The 17935-nt window shown below is 40.7% G+C and overlaps 1 protein-coding gene across 1 annotated transcript in view; it reads left to right on the plus strand.

Moving 5' to 3' along the window:
• The window catches only part of pla2r1 (phospholipase A2 receptor 1), a 32281-nt gene extending 14346 nt beyond the window's left edge, over positions 1-17935 (plus strand). Inside the window, exons 14-30 of the mRNA XM_030048366.1 lie at positions 189-273; positions 436-571; positions 670-705; positions 1675-1835; positions 3510-3571; positions 3706-3809; positions 3902-4038; positions 6427-6544; positions 6739-6878; positions 7485-7626; positions 9359-9594; positions 11379-11559; positions 11663-11797; positions 12925-13047; positions 13138-13314; positions 15952-15987; positions 16705-17935. Of these exons, the coding sequence (XP_029904226.1) occupies positions 189-273; positions 436-571; positions 670-705; positions 1675-1835; positions 3510-3571; positions 3706-3809; positions 3902-4038; positions 6427-6544; positions 6739-6878; positions 7485-7626; positions 9359-9594; positions 11379-11559; positions 11663-11797; positions 12925-13047; positions 13138-13314; positions 15952-15987; positions 16705-16922 (2227 nt within the window). The 3' untranslated portion in view covers positions 16923-17935. The remainder of the gene's footprint in view (positions 1-188; positions 274-435; positions 572-669; positions 706-1674; positions 1836-3509; positions 3572-3705; positions 3810-3901; positions 4039-6426; positions 6545-6738; positions 6879-7484; positions 7627-9358; positions 9595-11378; positions 11560-11662; positions 11798-12924; positions 13048-13137; positions 13315-15951; positions 15988-16704) is intronic.

Raw genomic sequence — 17935 nt, forward strand, 5'->3', positions numbered from 1 at the left:
CTATCAAAACCTCCACTGATCATCTCTTTTAAAAAAAATCTGTAAATGAGTTCATTTGCATTGTAAATAAGCAAAATTATCTCAAATGTTTTACTTGGTTTGAACTAAGCTTTTATGTTCAAGATTGAAAAACTTGTCAAGTCTGGGTTTGTGTTGCAGTGCGCTTGTGTTCTGCTCTTCCTCTTTAGCACAGAGGGTCGCTGGTTTTGGGTAGGCTTGAACAAGCGAGACCCAGAGGAGCTTGGGACTTGGGAATGGTCCGACGGTTCTCCTGTAAGTCCAGATCGACTCACACACACATTCAGTTGTCTGACTGGAGCTCTTGATCATCCCCAACAAGATGTGCACATTGATGTGTGGACATCTGTTCAGCTAGTATTACTGAGGTCGGGTAAATGGCTGTTTGTGTGTTTTGCCTGCTGTGTGTGTGTGCAGGTGGTGTCATCCTTCATAGAGGATAAGAACGAGGAGGATGACAGGCGTGACTGCGCTGTGTACAGTGACCTGACCAATGCTCTCCTGCCACAGCCCTGTGATGCCAAACACGAGTGGATCTGCAAGACCTCCAGAGGTAGTGAGACCTGATCTGCCACCTGACCTATCCCTCCCCCACTCGTGCATTGGAACATCAAAGCCATCTAATTTACCTAACTCTAATTTCTCTTGCAGGCACTGAACTGAAAAAACCATATTGGTACACTGAACGTAAGTTGCATTTGTAGCGTGAATACATTCAAGGCATATTTCTTTGCTTTTTGCAAGCAGGGCATATTTTTGTTTTGGAGAGACATGTTCATGGTCAAGTTATTTAGTTTATTTACAAATTTATGAAGTTTATTTAGTGCCCTTAACCACAGTTACAGTTTCAAATGGCTTTTACAAGCCCACAGTTGATCGAAAACAAAATGACACCCCCTGACCTGAACCTTCATAGTGGGCAGGAAAAAATCCCACAAAACCACAGAAGCTCATAGGGGAGAAAATGGCACAACTATTTGGAAGGTTCACAGAGAGAGGGAAGTCCCATCCAGGCCGGCAAGGAGTGCAGTGGGTGTTGAGTGGGCAGTTATTAGCTCTAATCTGTTTAAATCAAGTTACTAAATCTAATCAAATAACAGCAAATGGTTGAAAAAGATAATAGACCAAAACATAATTCTGTCTTTCCAAACAAAATCATGTATATTCTGTCTTAATGCCTGAGGCCACAGAATGGCCTGTGCAGGGAGAATCAAGACACAGTTGCACTGGAAGAGCTTATTTTACATGAATGACCCCAAAATAGTTTTATTTCTAGCTGAATTATTTTAAAGCCTCTGTAACCTCCATGGCTACGCTGTCACAGAGCTGTAACCACATAAATGTAAATCAGTGAGGCTGCCACCCAGCCTCTAACCAGAAACCAGTTTTTCTGTCCAGATGAATTAAAAGTAAGTTTTGGAAAAATATTCCACATTTCTAAGCTCAGCTAGCCAAGTGTAGTAACAAAGGAACAACACTGCCACTACCACTTGGAAAATCAGATTTTATCATGAAACAAAGTCATGTTTCACTTATTGATAAATTTACAGTGTTATTGAAATTGCACGGTGTGTAATTTGTATCGTATTGTGCTGTATATGATGGAAAGCAGTAGGAGAGTGACTGACTGTGTGTCCTGCTGCTGCTCCTGTCCAGAGAGCGAGCCCTGGGTGTTTTACCGTGGAGCGGAGTACTTTCTGGCCAAGCAGTCTTTTGCGTGGGAGGCCGTCTCTCAGGCCTGTCAGATGATGGGAGCTCAGCTGCTGTCCATTCACTCTAAAGGGGAGCTGCACTTTGTCAAGGAGCGCATGAGGAGGGTCTGTATGTCTGAGCACACGCCTTAATACTTGAAATAACCAAGCTTACTGACATACAGCAGGTTAGGAAGACTGTTTCTATTGCACAAATCAAAGCATTAAAATAAAACAGAAAATGAAAATAACATGAGAATACAAATAATCGAGACAAGAACACTAAGAGCTACATTAGACGAGAGAGGGCAGTGGAGTTTACTGTCTAGTGGAATTATTCTCTCCACTTCATTTTATCAAGCAAAACTATTTTTAACCATATAAAGCCATTTGTGTCATATATGATACCCATTTTCAATTCCGTTTTTTGTTTTCAGTTTAATCAATACTTGACCAAAATACTGTTGTATACCTTTGAACACTTCCCCTATTCACCCTGGACCATTGGCACTTCAAGTACATATCTTATATCATACACCAGAAAGGTTGTGTAATAACATATATATATAGGACTCAATAAAGGGTTCAATTTCCAAAAATTGGAATTTTCTGCCAATTCTTTCATAGTTCAGGCTTTATAGGGTTAAGAACACTGGACATAAATATACGCACAGACATGCAAAGCAAAAGTTTAGAGATAAAGGAGGTTGCAAACATCATTTATTCATTCATTTATTGATTCATTTCCCTTGTGCTGTCTTGTGACTTTTGCAGTATCTTAAGCCCTGTTCGCATAGGACTAATTTTACCTCATGTGATTTTGAAATTACCACCCATTGTCTGTATTTTTCTCGAATTCCTGTACATATATGTATATATGTACGTATGCATGTCATCCATCTCGTCATCTTTCAAGGTTTTGCTCCTCTGATGGATTTGAGCTTGCTCTTTCTGCTAATAAGCTCCATGCAGTGCAGTGAGATGAGGCTCATGAATTTACACCCAAAATGCTGTCAGAGGCAGAAAAAAGGCACAAAGAAAACCAAAAAATCCCCCAAATTAGTGAGATATGATTTGCACGGGACTAATATTATCAGAAGACCTCTGTGTTTGACGAAATTTCTGATGCAATTTTTAGTTTACAAATTACAGTCATGGCTGAATCTCATGGGATTAAGATCACAGCCGACCTCTGCAAATACTAGTCCCATGCCAATAGGGCTGTATATACTTTTATACACTGCTGCACACTAAATTTCCCTTGTGGGATGATAAAAAAATAAATGTAATGAAATAATTATAATAACTTAGTTCCGGATTGCTGCTTTTGAGTAACAAACCAAACACTGCATGTAAATCTGCACAAAGGCATGTTCCTAGGCATGTTCTGATGTTTGGGTCAGGAATTTGTATTTGTTGGACAGAAGTGGACCCAGACACTCATCACCAGCCGGTGGCACACTAAGCCCTTCCTTCCTGACAGTTCACACACTCACACACATGCACACAAGCTAAAACATACCTCAACCTTGGACACCCTCGTGCTTGAGTGCCCCCACGAGCAGGGAATAGGAAAAGGCCAATTTCAACAACAGACTTTTGGACCAGACTGAATGACTCTCTTGTGGTGTCGAGGCTTGTGAGGAAACAAAATAGGATAATGAAATAGGAGCGGCATGCGCCAGGGAGAGTGCCTGAAGGGCTACTCATGATGGAGAGGCCCTGAAAAGCCGATCTTCCAGCTGAGTGAGGACAGGATTGCCGAAAAAGTGAGTAAGTTTTCCTTCTCTCTCTCTTCAGCTCTCCTTGGGCCCGACTGACTGGTGGATTGGATTGACCATCGATCTGCCCAGAGAGTTCAGGTATGTGTGCGTTTTGACTTTCTTTAACATTTCCTGTCATGGGTACTGATTCCAGTACAGAGCACCACACTTTTGGGCACAGACATTGCGTGCATGTGTGTGCATGTGTGTGTGTGTGTGTGTGTGTGACGCAGGTGGAGTGACAAGACAGAGCTAGATTTTGAGAACTGGGCGGAGGGAAGTGGCTATGGTGGACCTGTGAAACGGAGGATGTGTGTTACCATGTCTTCGTCATCCGGTAAACATGTGCATGAATGCATACGCACACACACACACACACACACTCACACACTCAACAAGCAGTGACGCTAGTGTTTTGGTATATTACAGGGAAGTGGTCGGTAGGTGAGTGCAGTGACGTCCACGGCTACGTGTGCAAGAGAAAGACTGTGTCTGTGGTGGAGACTCCCAGGGAGCCACACTACGTTGGAGGCTGTCCGGAGAGATGGCTGTACTTTGGTCACAAGGTTCACACACACACACACACACACACACACACACACACACACACACACACACACAAACAAACACACTCACACACACACACACACACATAAACGTATACACTTCACCAGCTTTACGAGAAATCACTTTTTCCAGGCTGTAATGACACATTGGGAAGACGGGGTGGATGGAGTCTGTGGGTAACACTGATGAGATAATCATAATGAGTATGCATCATACAGATGACTTTTGAAGATTTATTCTCTCTCTCTCTCTCTCTCTCTCTCTCTCTCTCTCTCTCTCTCTCTCTCTCTCACTCTCTCTACTTCACTCTCTCTCTCTCATCAGCAGACACTGTGAAAACCACAAGTAAAAAAAAACAACAAAAGTTCAAAATATACTCAGTCATTTCAAAGTCTCTCAAACCAGTGTCCATTGATCAATAGGCCCAAACACATTAGCACAACAGAAATGTGATAAAATCATATAAAATTACTGAAAACATATCACATTTTCCATGTAAAAACAAACATTATACACAAATAGCAAAGCAAATGAAAAAGTGTGCGCCAACGTGGACCATTTGTAGAATAAGGTTACTTTGGGGCTGACTTAACATTATTTTACGACATTATATTTTAGATAATTTTTTAAATCAATTTTGTCACTTTTAACCTCTTCTTTATATTACATTTTGAATCGTTTTTTATTCACTGGAGGAACTCAAATGACCATGAATTTTTGACAGAAACATATGAAATAAATAATCCTAATGACATGCCTTTGGGAGACAGCTACAAACCCCTTAAATGTAGGCTATCACACACAAAATAAATCATGCAATCCCTGAATCTGTGCGTGAGAATGCATGAGAGCACATGGAGGAAGAGAGTGAGCTCAAAAAAGATGATATAAACTTGCGGTGATACTTGAAAAGGCGGATGTATTACCAATAGCTGAGTAGATGACTGAGCAGGCCATTATGCTTTGAATGGCCATTATGCTAATCGCTGAGTATACTCTAAAATTACAAGAAAAGGTGGAAGATATCGTGCATACCCTGTATACCTGCAGCAAGCAACCCCTTCAAACCTCCAGCCATCAGATTTTGTGGTTATTACATGTTTTTCATCCATTTAGTGGAAAAGGTCCACATTTCTTGGCAGTTTTACATAGTGCACCTTTAGGTATACCTAGCAGATATTGTTTGACATGAACACACATTTATTTCACTGTAGGAACCACGACATGCAAAACGTGGTTAATTTCACCTCCACCTCCCCTATAACTCGATCTGAAAATAGCCTCCGTCTTGGAGCTCCTCACTGCCTCTATGATTGTGGCAGGATGTTTATGTTTGCATCCTCTGTCCCAAAGTGAGCTATCTTGTCCCCCCAAATGAATTCCCACAGACAGCGGTCAAATCGGGTCAACCTCAACAAACAACAAAACCAGCTGATCCCCTTTTTATATTGCCGGCTCCTGCAAAAAAAAAAAAAAAAAAAAAAAAAAATGCATTTTAACCATTCATTTTATCTGTTCTTAAAGCCTCAAAATCTAGTTTTCTTTAACACAAGCAAGAAATTGGTTACACTGTGCTGAAATAAAGCTGGTCACTTGTACTGGTATTGATGTAATTTTGACGTATTCAAGAATAGTCAAGAAGGAGTTGATTTCTTGTGGAGGCAGTTGAGTTTATCACTTGTTTTATGGAAAATAATATCTTTTTACATTTAGCACTAGACTACGTTAATGACTTGTTGAGCTGGATATTTGTTTTAGGGAAGCAGGTGGTGACAGCTGTGCACCAGCAGGGCCTTTTGTTGTGATAGATGTAGGATCAGAGTGACTACAGAATGACTGTAGCCGGATTATCATGATCATAGCAGAATGTTTGTCCTTTCAGAGCCTGTCCTCTACTGGAGCAATATGATATGATATTACATGATGTCATAGGTATCTTAGAGTATTTGCCCACAGTTTTGTGTATAAATCATCTTTATTGTTCATTCCATGATGTCAGCTTCATGAGATATGAATATTGGAAATCTGATGATGCCTTATGCAGTCTGATTGCCTCACATTTCATAGTAAGAATTAGAGGGTGTCAACTGATGCATTAAATGTAATCAGAGAATAGGATGGAGTGATTTTAGCATTTTCTCACAGCAGTTTATGGTGGATTTAGAGACAGAGTGGTGATTGAAGCGCTTCCCCAGCACTGCCTATCAAAGAAAACAACACTCTCAGGTTATTTTTACCCTGTAACCCGACCTTTTCAAACAGGAGTCGTGCAGAGCTGGTTGGCAATAGAGACATAAAGAGTTGCATTTTCAAAATGAGGTCCATGTTATGTGTGGGATGTGTGTGTGTGTGTGTGTGTGTGTGTGTGTGTGTTGGCATGTTGGCAGTGTCTCTTGCTGCACCTCCCTGACACTCCTGAGGAGGGCAAGAGCTGGAGGGATGCCCAGTCCATCTGCTCCTCGTTCCAAGGCACACTGGTCGCCATAGAGGACGAGATCGAACAAGGTAATGGTAGCAGGGAAAGCGAATTGTACAAATCGTCCGCTGACTGGAACATTTCATATGGTACAATTTACCATATAAAATAATAATTTACAATAAGAGATTGCAACAAAAACCAGGGGCATAATTGTATTGTTTTCATAATAACATAATTTTTCTGTCTCATTTTTGCTGTTGTCACGCTGTCATTTCTGCAGCCTACATCACCATGCTGCTTCAGGGCAGCGCTGTTGGCGTGTGGATTGGTCTGCGGGATGAAGACACCATGAAGTGGACCAATGGGAGACCAGTCAGCTACACCAACTGGTCTCCGATTGAACCAAAGAGCTCTCTCACTGTAAGCTGCCGACTGCACAAGGTTACCCTGGGGTTTTCACATTTTGCTGCACTTGGAAGCCTGTATGTCACTGTATTGGTCTGTTGGTCAGTCAGTCATCAGTTTTGTTCAGAGCAGCATATCTCCAAATCTATTTGGTGGATTGCCATGAAATTTCGGTGACAACATTCATGTTGCCTAGAGGATGACGCCTGTCAACTTTGGTGATCCCATGAGTGTCCCTCCTGTGCCCCCAGTTGGCCCAGCGGGGCACCTGTGTTAGAAAAATACTCTGCTCTGTCTTTTATCTTCCCAATGCCCAAGTTGACTTTCACTAAGCTGCAGAACTCAATTTGAAAAGATTTTGCACTATGGAGCCTGATAAGAAAAGATAATTTTGTTTGTGTTAAGTATTAAATCGTGTCAGTGTCACACAACAGTGACAAATACATTCAAAGTGATGAGTCTAAAGCACAATGTTAAAATTATGACTCAGGTTTTTTTGTATTGTAATAAATCCTAATTAAATTGTCACCATGGCATTGATTAGAGTGCCAAATGTCTGTATCCTTATTGTGTGTGTGTGTGTGTGTGTGTGTGTGTGTGTGTGTGTGTGTGTACCCACAGGAGGAAGAGTGGCTCAGTGAACCTGCTGACGAGCCTCTGTGTACAGTTCTGTCCAACAACCACAACTTCCACCTGGCAGGGAAGTGGTTTGATGAGAAGTGCACAGAGAGCGGGTACGGCTTTGTTTGTCAAAAACCTCAAGGTAAGATTCCCTCAGTCAGACTCTCCTTTTTTTATTCTGTCATGGTCTGTTTTTCATCTCTTGTGTGTGAGTGTTTCTCTGTGTCACTACACACGCGGCAGCCTGTCAGTCTTTCTCTGCCCTGCTGTCAGTCTGTTTGTATTCCTGGCTGTCAGCTCCATTTTCCCAATGCTGTATGCCCTCTGTTATACTTTTGTTATTTTTCTCTTTGTGTGCAGCTCATTCTCTCTGCAGTTTGTAATAATCATTGTCATCCTAAAGTGGAATCATCAGTGGTGACAGATGTTTCTCTTCGTGACAACCACTAGGCATCTACAGCAGTATAGCACCAATCCAATATGCTAGAAAAGGGAGGTCTGGAGGATTTCTCATCATAAAACACAGCACAATGAAGCCTTGATGAGCCGAAGGCAGCACCGATTAGTTGCTCTGAGATTGAAATAGGATGTTCATATGAGCCCCTGGAAATGGTGCCTCTAGTTTGTTTTTCTGCACAGGTAGACCTTCAACACTAGTTACTTTGACTTTGCAGTCCATTTTGTTGGGGTAATATCCACTGTGCATCATTTTAAGAACAGTGACAGTCCTATTTTGACTTGTCATCGACAGTCTTTGCCCATTTGCCCATTACAAATATCAGACAGAAATGTGTTTTTCTGATGTTTATGTCCCCTAAAATGTCTGACCTTATGACCTTAACATACTGACTTATGTTTATGCAAAGTTTGTCACTAGCAAGGTATTTCCACATTCCTTTAGCTGTCCCACACAGCTACGAATGGGTGTTCAAAAGACCAACTCGGAATGGCTGATCCACATGAACAATAACTAAGATAACTAGTAATTAAGAGATTTGCTGAAAAAAGTATTTTTTACATAGATAGATTATCAAATATGATACAAGTTATGAGCTGGTGTGCAAGCAGGCAGAGCGGTAGGCAGGGATTATTTGCATATTCATAGATCTGGGCATACTTAACGAGTGCAAGGTGTAGACTTATTTCTAAGCCGTTGAACAGGGATGACTTTTTAGGGGTTTAATCAATGGCTGGAGGAGGACTTTAAACAAATGAGTGCACAGAGTATTCTTTGGTAGCTTAGAAGTCAAGACTGAGGTTGGTTTTACTCTGGCATAATCACTTGAAATTGCACATTAATACCAAATGTCTTCCGTGTTCAGAGCTGAAGGAGGTTTTGGATTCATTTGTTGGCTCCTGACTGCTCCAGTGAGACGTACTGTAAGTGGCTTAGGTGGACCGAGCTGCTTAGTGTGTGTGTGTGTGTGTATGCTGGGCTGTAGCAGATGTTGCTGCAGAGCAGTTTTTCCACATTTTTTGGAAGTGAATTAGGTTAAGTTAGCCTTGACTTCTAAACCATCAAAGTATCTTCTTCACACACTAATATAACCAATATTTATGGACAGGGAGCACCCACGAGTGCCATGCTCCGGCTCAGTAAAATTAGACTTGTTTGGATTAAGAAAACTCTTTTCTAACCAACTATTGTGTTGATGTTTCTCCAGACTTCCACTGTTTGAGCCAAACACAAGATTTATGGACTATTGAGCATGAAGTAGTTGTAGACTGTAAGACCTCCTGATTCATAATTATTGGACTTTCCGTTGGACCCAAGAGTCAGCAGCTTTTTGTGACAATTTAACATCTTGAAGCAATCATTCTACACTAGCCTCTCATTTTTTCCTCCCTCTTGTTCTTTTGTTTCTCTGTTTCAGATACATCCAAACCCCCCACCCACTCCTTCCACCACCCTCTCCCTGACAATATTGAGTACAGGAGCCGCAACTACAGGGTTATATCTGGCAACATGAGCTGGCACAAGGCCCTGCATTTGTGCATAGACAATGATTCTGACCTGGCGAGCATTACAGATCCCTACCACCAGGCGTTCCTCACAGTCCTCGTCAATAGATTGGCAGTCGCCCACTGGATTGGTCTGTATAGTCAGGACGTAGGTATCCCTTCACCCAGTATACACTGTGCACCTCTGTGTTTTGTCTGACAGGTGGCATCAGAGCTAGGACTCTGTGTGTGTGTGTGTGTGTGTGTGTGTGTGTAGTGTCTGCATTTATTTAGTTAAGTTCAGTTGCAGGAAGTGCATGTCTGTCTACATCATATAGTCCTTTGTGTGGATGCTTTAATGCCACTCATGTTTGTTTGTTGCTGTTTTTTTGATCATTTTTTACTCATCGTATGCAGTTTGTTCTCACCTGTGGTCATGTCTGCATCCTAAACCTAGCAATCTCTCCCTAGTCCATCATTAGACCTTTTAGAGCAGAGGGCTTTTTGAAGGACTATGCCCCCATAGTTGCCTCCCTCCTTCAAATGCATGAAAACCATAATATTTGATTTAATGTAATGCTAATTATAGAGATGTCTCTCATCTTCAGTCACTCCTTGATAGGAGTAACTTTGAATATTGTTTTAAGTGCACATTTTTGTTTGAGCAAGATGACTAGCAGCTCAAAGGTGGCGTACACAAGACGGTAAAAACTGTGGCATGTTCCTTTAAATGTGAATGTCTGAGTATGAGTCCGAGTATGTCTCATCCCCCATGGAGCGTCTTACTCATGGAGTGAAATGCAGACAAGAAGTGAGGGAATTGAATTTGTTCGCCTCGTTCTGTCTTGCCAACATGACTCATCCACAAGCTCAGTCAATATCCATCCCTAATACATGGTGAACTTATCATGATTATTTGACCATAAATTAATGTAATTAAAAAAACAGTTCATCATTCAAATGATGGATATTTCAGTCCTATGTAGTTTTCTGCTGCACTGAGTCAGGTTTATTTGTGGTGAATTACTGGCCAGATACCATTCTTCCCAATATTTTTGTGCTTCCGCGACTGAAGCATGCAGCCATTTCTTCTAAAAGAAAAAATGTACAGGAAAAAAATGTTATTTAATGCAGGCCTCAGTGAACTATGGGCTCAAATAATTGGATTTGAATGTGTGAAAATATTGTGTCAATCAGTCTTTATGCATAATCGGCTGGAGAGATAATTTATTGATGACTTTAGGTTATCTGAGTGGATAACAAACGCTAAAATTCAAAATCAGATGCGCAGGTTCCAGACGGATAAGGGAATATGAAAAACACAGTCTGCACACTGAAATATAATATGCTCCCAACAAATATCAATCTGATCAGCGTTTCACTCCCACACATATCTTCATCCTGATAAAGAGTGAACATGTTGAGAGGATTTATATAAAATCTTTGGAGCATATTTTATTTCAGTGTGTCAACACACACACACACACACACAAACATACATTCCACTTATATAGTAGCAACCCGCCCCTCCTCCCTTCTCAATAAAAGGTTTATTGCTTTTTTATTAGTAATTTGTTAATCATTAACACTTCACGCACATTTCCTTTTTTAAAAATCAGGAAAATAACATTAAACCTGTTAATATACAATCACAAAGCCAGTGCGATCATCACTTATAAGCTAAGATACGATTTGTTAATAAAAATAATAAGGTTTTATTTAATCAATTAATGATCAAATAAGTTTGTTTTTAGTCTTAACCAAGCCTTAGTAACCTATTCAATCAATAACCACAACAAAAGGTTAACTTTTTTTGATAGATAACAGTAAATTAACAATTAACAGATGATAAAGAATGGTAGATTCACCCTTTATTAAGGATATTTTTTTAAAAGTGTCATCTAGTCTGGTTTTATCCAAACTGTGTTGCATGTATTGACTGTTTCCCTACAGAATGGTATCAACTACCAGTGGTCAGATGGCAGTGACACTGTGTACACACACTGGGATGCAGCTGACGATGACGAGGACTTTGTGACAGGAGACTGTGTGTATATGGATGTGAGCGGAGGCTGGCGGAGAGCTGACTGTGAGACGCCGCTACCGGGAGCCCTGTGCCACGTACCCCCACCCAGTCAGTGCTGTTTAACGTCTTTTTAACTGCATGATTTCCGCAACTCACCCAATGATTTCATACAGGAAGATATTCTGTTTTCCTCTGTGTGTCTGGCTGACAGGGAGTAATGCTTTTGCCACGTACGAAGTGGTATGTCCCTCCACTTGGGTAAAATTTGAAAACGGCTGTTACAACTTTGAGCCCGTGGTGCAGAGACTGACTTTGGAGGAAGCCAGAGAGCACTGCAGACAGAAAGGTAGGGATTCATCACATTTGAAAAATGAAGGGAATTTATCGGTATATTCTTCTCAAATGAATTGTGCAGTTTATTAGTGCTATTCTAGCATTTTCTCACAGGTGTTTTAGATATTTCCTCCTCCCTTGGAACTCACCAGTTGGTGATTTTCCAGAAAGAAAAAAAATCATGGAGAATTCCCACCACACTATTGGGACTACTGCTGATGACAGTTTGCTGCAGTATGCTACCAAAACCATCAAAATTAATTCTTGGTTAACTTGTCTCCAACTCTGACGATCCTGAAGAGCAATTTGGAAAAAAACAGACACACTGCTGCCAGACATGGGCTGATTGATTTGTATTATGTCTTTTCTTATTCTGTTGCTTTGTTACTGTATTAAAAACTGTCAGCTGTATTACTGTACATGAATATACTAAGGATGAACTTTATGTATGTTTTCTCGTGAGGTTCTTACATAAGCCCTATGGGTTTCTCCCCCACCTGCACATAGTTTTATTTTTTCTTTTGTTTACTGTGGTTTTATTTGTGTTAAAATTAAAAAGAACACACTAACATAGAATTCTTACATGATGTCATGGTGTTAACCACCCACAGGCTTTTCATGCCAGGGAAAGTCCAGTTACCTTTGACCTATTATTCACAGACATGCCATAACCTGGTTGACTGAAAGCCTTCATCGATATATTAATGAAATAAATAAGTACATACTGCATTCTTTTTTTCAGCACCATATGCCAAGTAGGTGTTTTTTTTTTTTTTCAACATGTTCTGTTACGGCTTTCTTGGAATTTCCTGCTCTGTCTCTGTAATCTGCAGGGTGGTATGCACACTCCCCCTACAGGTTAAATGGGAGAGTTGTTGCTGAAATGCAGCAGGATTTGGAAAAACACTCGGCCCTTCATGCTTAGGGAAGTGACTCACTGATGAAGTTTAGAGTAGAAAAACAAAACAGCAAACCTTTACCCTGTTTAACCTCTTTTATACTGATTCTGCTGTTACATTCTCAGTGTGCATAAATATTTTGTATCCACCCGCTGCCTTTAACATTATGCTGCACAGCAGTTGATGGTTTAGCTCCACCACATGAAATAGTAAAGTTTGCTGCTTTGTTTTCATTTTCCAGTCAACACCTCAGACGTCCTGACCATTGCGAGTGAGACAGAGAACCGCTTCGTTCTGGAGCAGCTCTGGTCGTCCGGGTTCCCTCAGCAGACTGTGTGGCTCGGGATGCACTTCAAGACTGACAGTAAGAGCTCTCTGACCGTCCCACACCACTTCCCATGATGCCCTCCCACCATGTGGCGGCTGTTTAAACATGCTTTTTGTTTGATTTTAGCTGGTTCCATGGCCTGGGTGGATGGCTCCCCTATGGACTATACCAACTGGCGCTTCAAAGCCCCAGACACCAACCTTCTGACTGCGGACGTCTGCGTTTCCACCCGGGTGGTTGATGGAGTGTGGTACCTCTCACGGTGCACTGAGCGACTGGGCTTCGTCTGCAAAACCCACTCAGGTAGCTTGAATCACGCTGGCAAACTAATATTTTCAGACCACACTGCTGTACGCCTTGTCTAGTACAGCACTTGAGGCATATTTTCATGCTATATTAATTTAAACGAGTATCCTCATTAAGACTGAGCAATACTGTTGAAATCAAGTCAGGTCAAGTCAGTTTTATTTAAATAGCTCAGTATCACTAATTACAAATTTGCCTCAAGGGGCTTTACAACATCAGCTATACAACACTCTCTGCCCTTAGACCATTTGAGTTTGAATGCCTTTACTGACATAGCATTTTACACACAACAAAATTTGCTTTCTTTCATAAAAGAAAACCATCACATTGAAATCACAATGCTCAGAACACTTTATATATACAGTACAGGCCAAAAGTTTGGACACACCTTCTCATTCAATGCGTTTTCTTTATTTTCATGACTATTTACATTGTAGATTCTAACTGAAGGCATCAAAACTATGAATGAACACATGTGGAGTTATGTACTTAACAAAAAAAGGTGAAATAACTGAAAACATGTTTTATATTCTAGTTTCTTCAAAATAGCCACCCTTTGCTCTGATTACTGCTTTGCACACTCTTGGCATTCTCTCGATGAGCTTCAAGAGGTAGTCACCTGAAATGGTTTTCACTTCACAGGTGTGCCTTATCAGGGTTAATTAGTGGAATTTCTTGCTTTATCAATGGGGTTGGGACCATCAGTTGTGTTGTGCAGAAGTCAGGTTACTACACAGCCGACAGCCCTATTGGACAACTGTTAAAATTCATATTATGGCAAGAACCAATCAGCTAACTAAAGAAAAACGAGTGGCCATCATTACTTTAAGAAATGAAGGTCAGTCAGTCCGGAAAATTGCAAAAACTTTAAATGTGTCCCCAAGTGGAGTTGCAAAAACCATCAAGCGCTACAACGAAACTGGCACACATGAGGACCGACCCAGGAAAGGAAGACCAAGAGTCACCTCTGCTTCTGAGGACAAGTTCATCCGAGTCACCAGCCTCAGAAATCACAAGTTAACAGCAGCTCAGATCAGAGACCAGATAAATGCCACACAGAGTTCTAGCAGCAGACCCATCTCTAGAACAACTGTTAAGAGGAGACTGCGCCAATCAGGCCTTCATGGTCAAATAGCTGCTAGGAAACCACTGCTAAGGAGAGGCAACAAGCAGAAGAGATTTGTTTGGGCCAAGAAACACAAGGAATGGACATTAGACCGGTGGAAATCTGTGCTTTGGTCTGATGAGTCCAAATTTGAGATCTTTGGTTCCAACCGCCGTGTCTTTGTGAGACGCAGAAAAGGTGAACGGATGGATTCCACATGCCTGGTTCCCACTGTGAAGCATGGAGGAGGAGGTGTGATGGTGTGGGGGTGCTTTGCTGGTGACACTGTTGGGGATTTATTCAAAATTGAAGCACACTGAACCAGCATGGCTACCACAGCATCCTGCAGCGACATGCCATCCCATCCAGGTTTGCGTTTAGTTGGACAATCATTTATTTTTCAACAGGACAATGAGCCCAAACACACCTCCAGGCTGTGTAAGGGCTATTTGTCCAAGAAGGAGAGTGATGGAGTGCTGCGGCAGATGACCTGGCCTCCACAGTCACCGGACCTGAACCCAGTCGAGATGGTTTGGGGTGAGCTGGACCGCAGAGTGAAGGCAAAGGGGCCAACAAGTGCTAAACACCTCTGGGAACTCCTTCAAGACTGTTGGAAAACCATTTCAGGTGACTACCTCATGAAGCTCATCGAGAGAATGCCAAGAGTGTGCAAAGCAGTAATCAGAGCAAAGGGTGGCTATTTTGAAGAAACTAGAATATAAAACATGTTTTCAGTTATTTCACCTTTTTTTGTTAAGTACATAACTCCACATGTGTTCATTCATAGTTTTGATTCCTTCAGTTAGAATCTACAATGTAAATAGTCATGAAAATAAAGAAAACGCATTGAATGAGAAGGTGTGTCCAAACTTTTGGCCTGTACTATATATATATATATATATATATATATATATATATATATATATATACACATATGAATCTATCACAATATGACTCATGTATGCAAAATCAGGTTAAATAATCAAATTAAAATTCAACCCACTGAATCATATCTGAGATGTCAATCAGCTCTAAAATTTTCAAGTAATATTCCTAAAAATTTGTATGCCTAATTTTGAGTTTTTAAATAACAGTTTGTTTGTCATCAGCAGCAGTTCTGTGTTATGATGTCCCACAGTGGCCATATTATCACCATATGATTATACTAAAAGATGAGAAACAATAATGCTGAATTATTGCCCAGCACTAGTCCCCATTAATTTCACATTTTGTAAATTGCCCATGAGTGCGGTGTGTCTGAATTACACTCAGGTTGTGTGGGATTCAAATCACAGGGTGAGCATGACCATGTCTAAGTCAGGGCTGGTAGACAGTAAGTGAAGCGACTTGTAATCACTGCTGTTGCACCATTTTTGGACAAAGTTATACCAGGGCCAAATATTCAATAGCCATGTATCAATAAGTTTTATCAGCATTGCAGAATCATCTCTTGACCCATTGCACATGGTTTAAATATCTGGGGTTTGTTGTTTAATACATTATGTTTTTCTACACTTGTTTCTTTGCAGATGTAGTTACTGAGGTGCAAGTGGAGCCACTAAATGGTAAAGTGCACTATCATTTGTTGGCTTAAACGCTTTAGTGTAATTTAAAACATCCTGTGGGTGCCATGAGCATGAGCACTTTAATTCAGACGTTAGATAATGCACTGCTCCAAGCTGAGTGAGAATACAGTGCATATGATTAGCCACTGTGACTCTTCCTCTGGAGCGCTCAGTTGTATCACATACTGCATGTTTCAAATTTACAGTATATCTTGATTAGGGATGGGTAAAAATATAGATTTTTCCAATTAATCTTCATCTGAGCGATCCAATGTTGATCCAGTGTTGATTCTTAAAATCCCAACATGAATCTCTCCATTTTTGCCTTATTTCGGTGGATGAGTGAAGACTTTTAATAAATGTTATTTGTAGTGTGCCACCCATCCTGTAGATGTCTTCTGCTGAACTAGTAGCCTATGGAAGCTCAGTTGATCAAATGACATGTTTTGAGGTGAAAGTCTTGATGCATTTACGATTTAAGAGCTACGATGGTAAAGAAGAGCTGGACAAAGTAAAGCTTGAACTGGACTGAAATCGATGTTAATCTTGGGAATTGGGATCAAATCGATTCAGGAACTCAGTGCCAATATTACCCAGTCCTAATCTTGATGTTGTGTATACATGTCATTGAGAGTGAACACTACATCAGACGTAAAACATAAAAACTCAAACACAGAAATCTATATCATATCTGTATCATGCGTCTGTGTATTCCAGAGATACATCACGACGTCGTCCCCGCAGCAGTCCTCGTGGCGATACTGATCTTTGCCCTGCTGGCTGGAGCTGTGTGGTTTGTGTACAGGAGGAACGCTGCACATTTTCACAGGCTCCCAACTCTTGGCAGTGCTTATTACAGACAGACCAGCTCACAGGCCACAGAGTCCGATGGAAACGTGCTGATCACAGACCTGGAGGCTCACTCAGGAGAATAGCAGGATACTAAATCTCTCTCTCTCCCTCTCTCTCTCTCTCTCTCTCACCATTTTAGTTATGGATGCTACATGGCATTTTAAAGCTGCAAATGCTGACTCCTCAGGACAGTGGTGAGATGATAAGAGCAAACAGTTTTGTCATAAATGTAGAAATATATTTGAAGGTTGCCATTGGCACCCACCATTATTGTAATCCTCCTTTTTAAATGATTGGATGGATTTCATTTATTTAAATGAATGAAATGGGCCAAACTATGTATTTTGATGTTCTTTTGTTGGCACTGAAGAGCCACAGCCAGTGGGATCTCTGTTATATGAAGAAGGGTGACGGAGGTTTGGGTGAATTTTTTGTGGTTCACTAAGAAGAGACTTTAAATCAGGGACTCTTGAGAGCTTTAATCCTGAAATAAAGAAGTGCAGAACACTAAATGTTTGTTAGAGCCCTGAAAAGAGGCATTCTGTCCAGGAGAATGATTTAGTCACACCTAATTGGAGAGATTGGAGATTTCTATGAAAAATACTTTGGACAATACAGAGAAGTTTTATGTATTAAAATAGTTTCATACTGTTTGTAAGCAAGGAAAAGTCTAGATGTACTCGTCAGGGTCAGGAACATTTGTGTTCATTTCATACTGTGCAAAGGCACTGAGAGACAGGAAACAAAGTGGTGGCAAAAGAGAAACACAGACAGTGATCATAATGCAATTGTATTTTGATTCAGCATTAAGGACTCGGTCATATGAGCTGTCCAGTTCATATGGTAGAGTTGTTTTTGACAGTATTACATTTTTATGTTTAGTTTATTATTTTGTTTTTTAGGTACACATGCTGTATATTTGATACTGTAATTATTTGTAAGTTCTATGCTATTAATAGAAACTACACAAGGAGCATCACTGATGATTGGATTTCTTCACTGTTTCTGATTATATGCATAATCAGCATAACAGATTCTGTGATGTATTTTGCACAGTTGTCTTTTGTGTCAATAAATTGAAGGTAGGCTTAACAGA

The sequence above is a fragment of the Myripristis murdjan genome, chromosome 3 (assembly GCF_902150065.1).
Source record: "Myripristis murdjan chromosome 3, fMyrMur1.1, whole genome shotgun sequence".
NCBI lineage: Eukaryota > Metazoa > Chordata > Actinopteri > Holocentriformes > Holocentridae > Myripristis > Myripristis murdjan.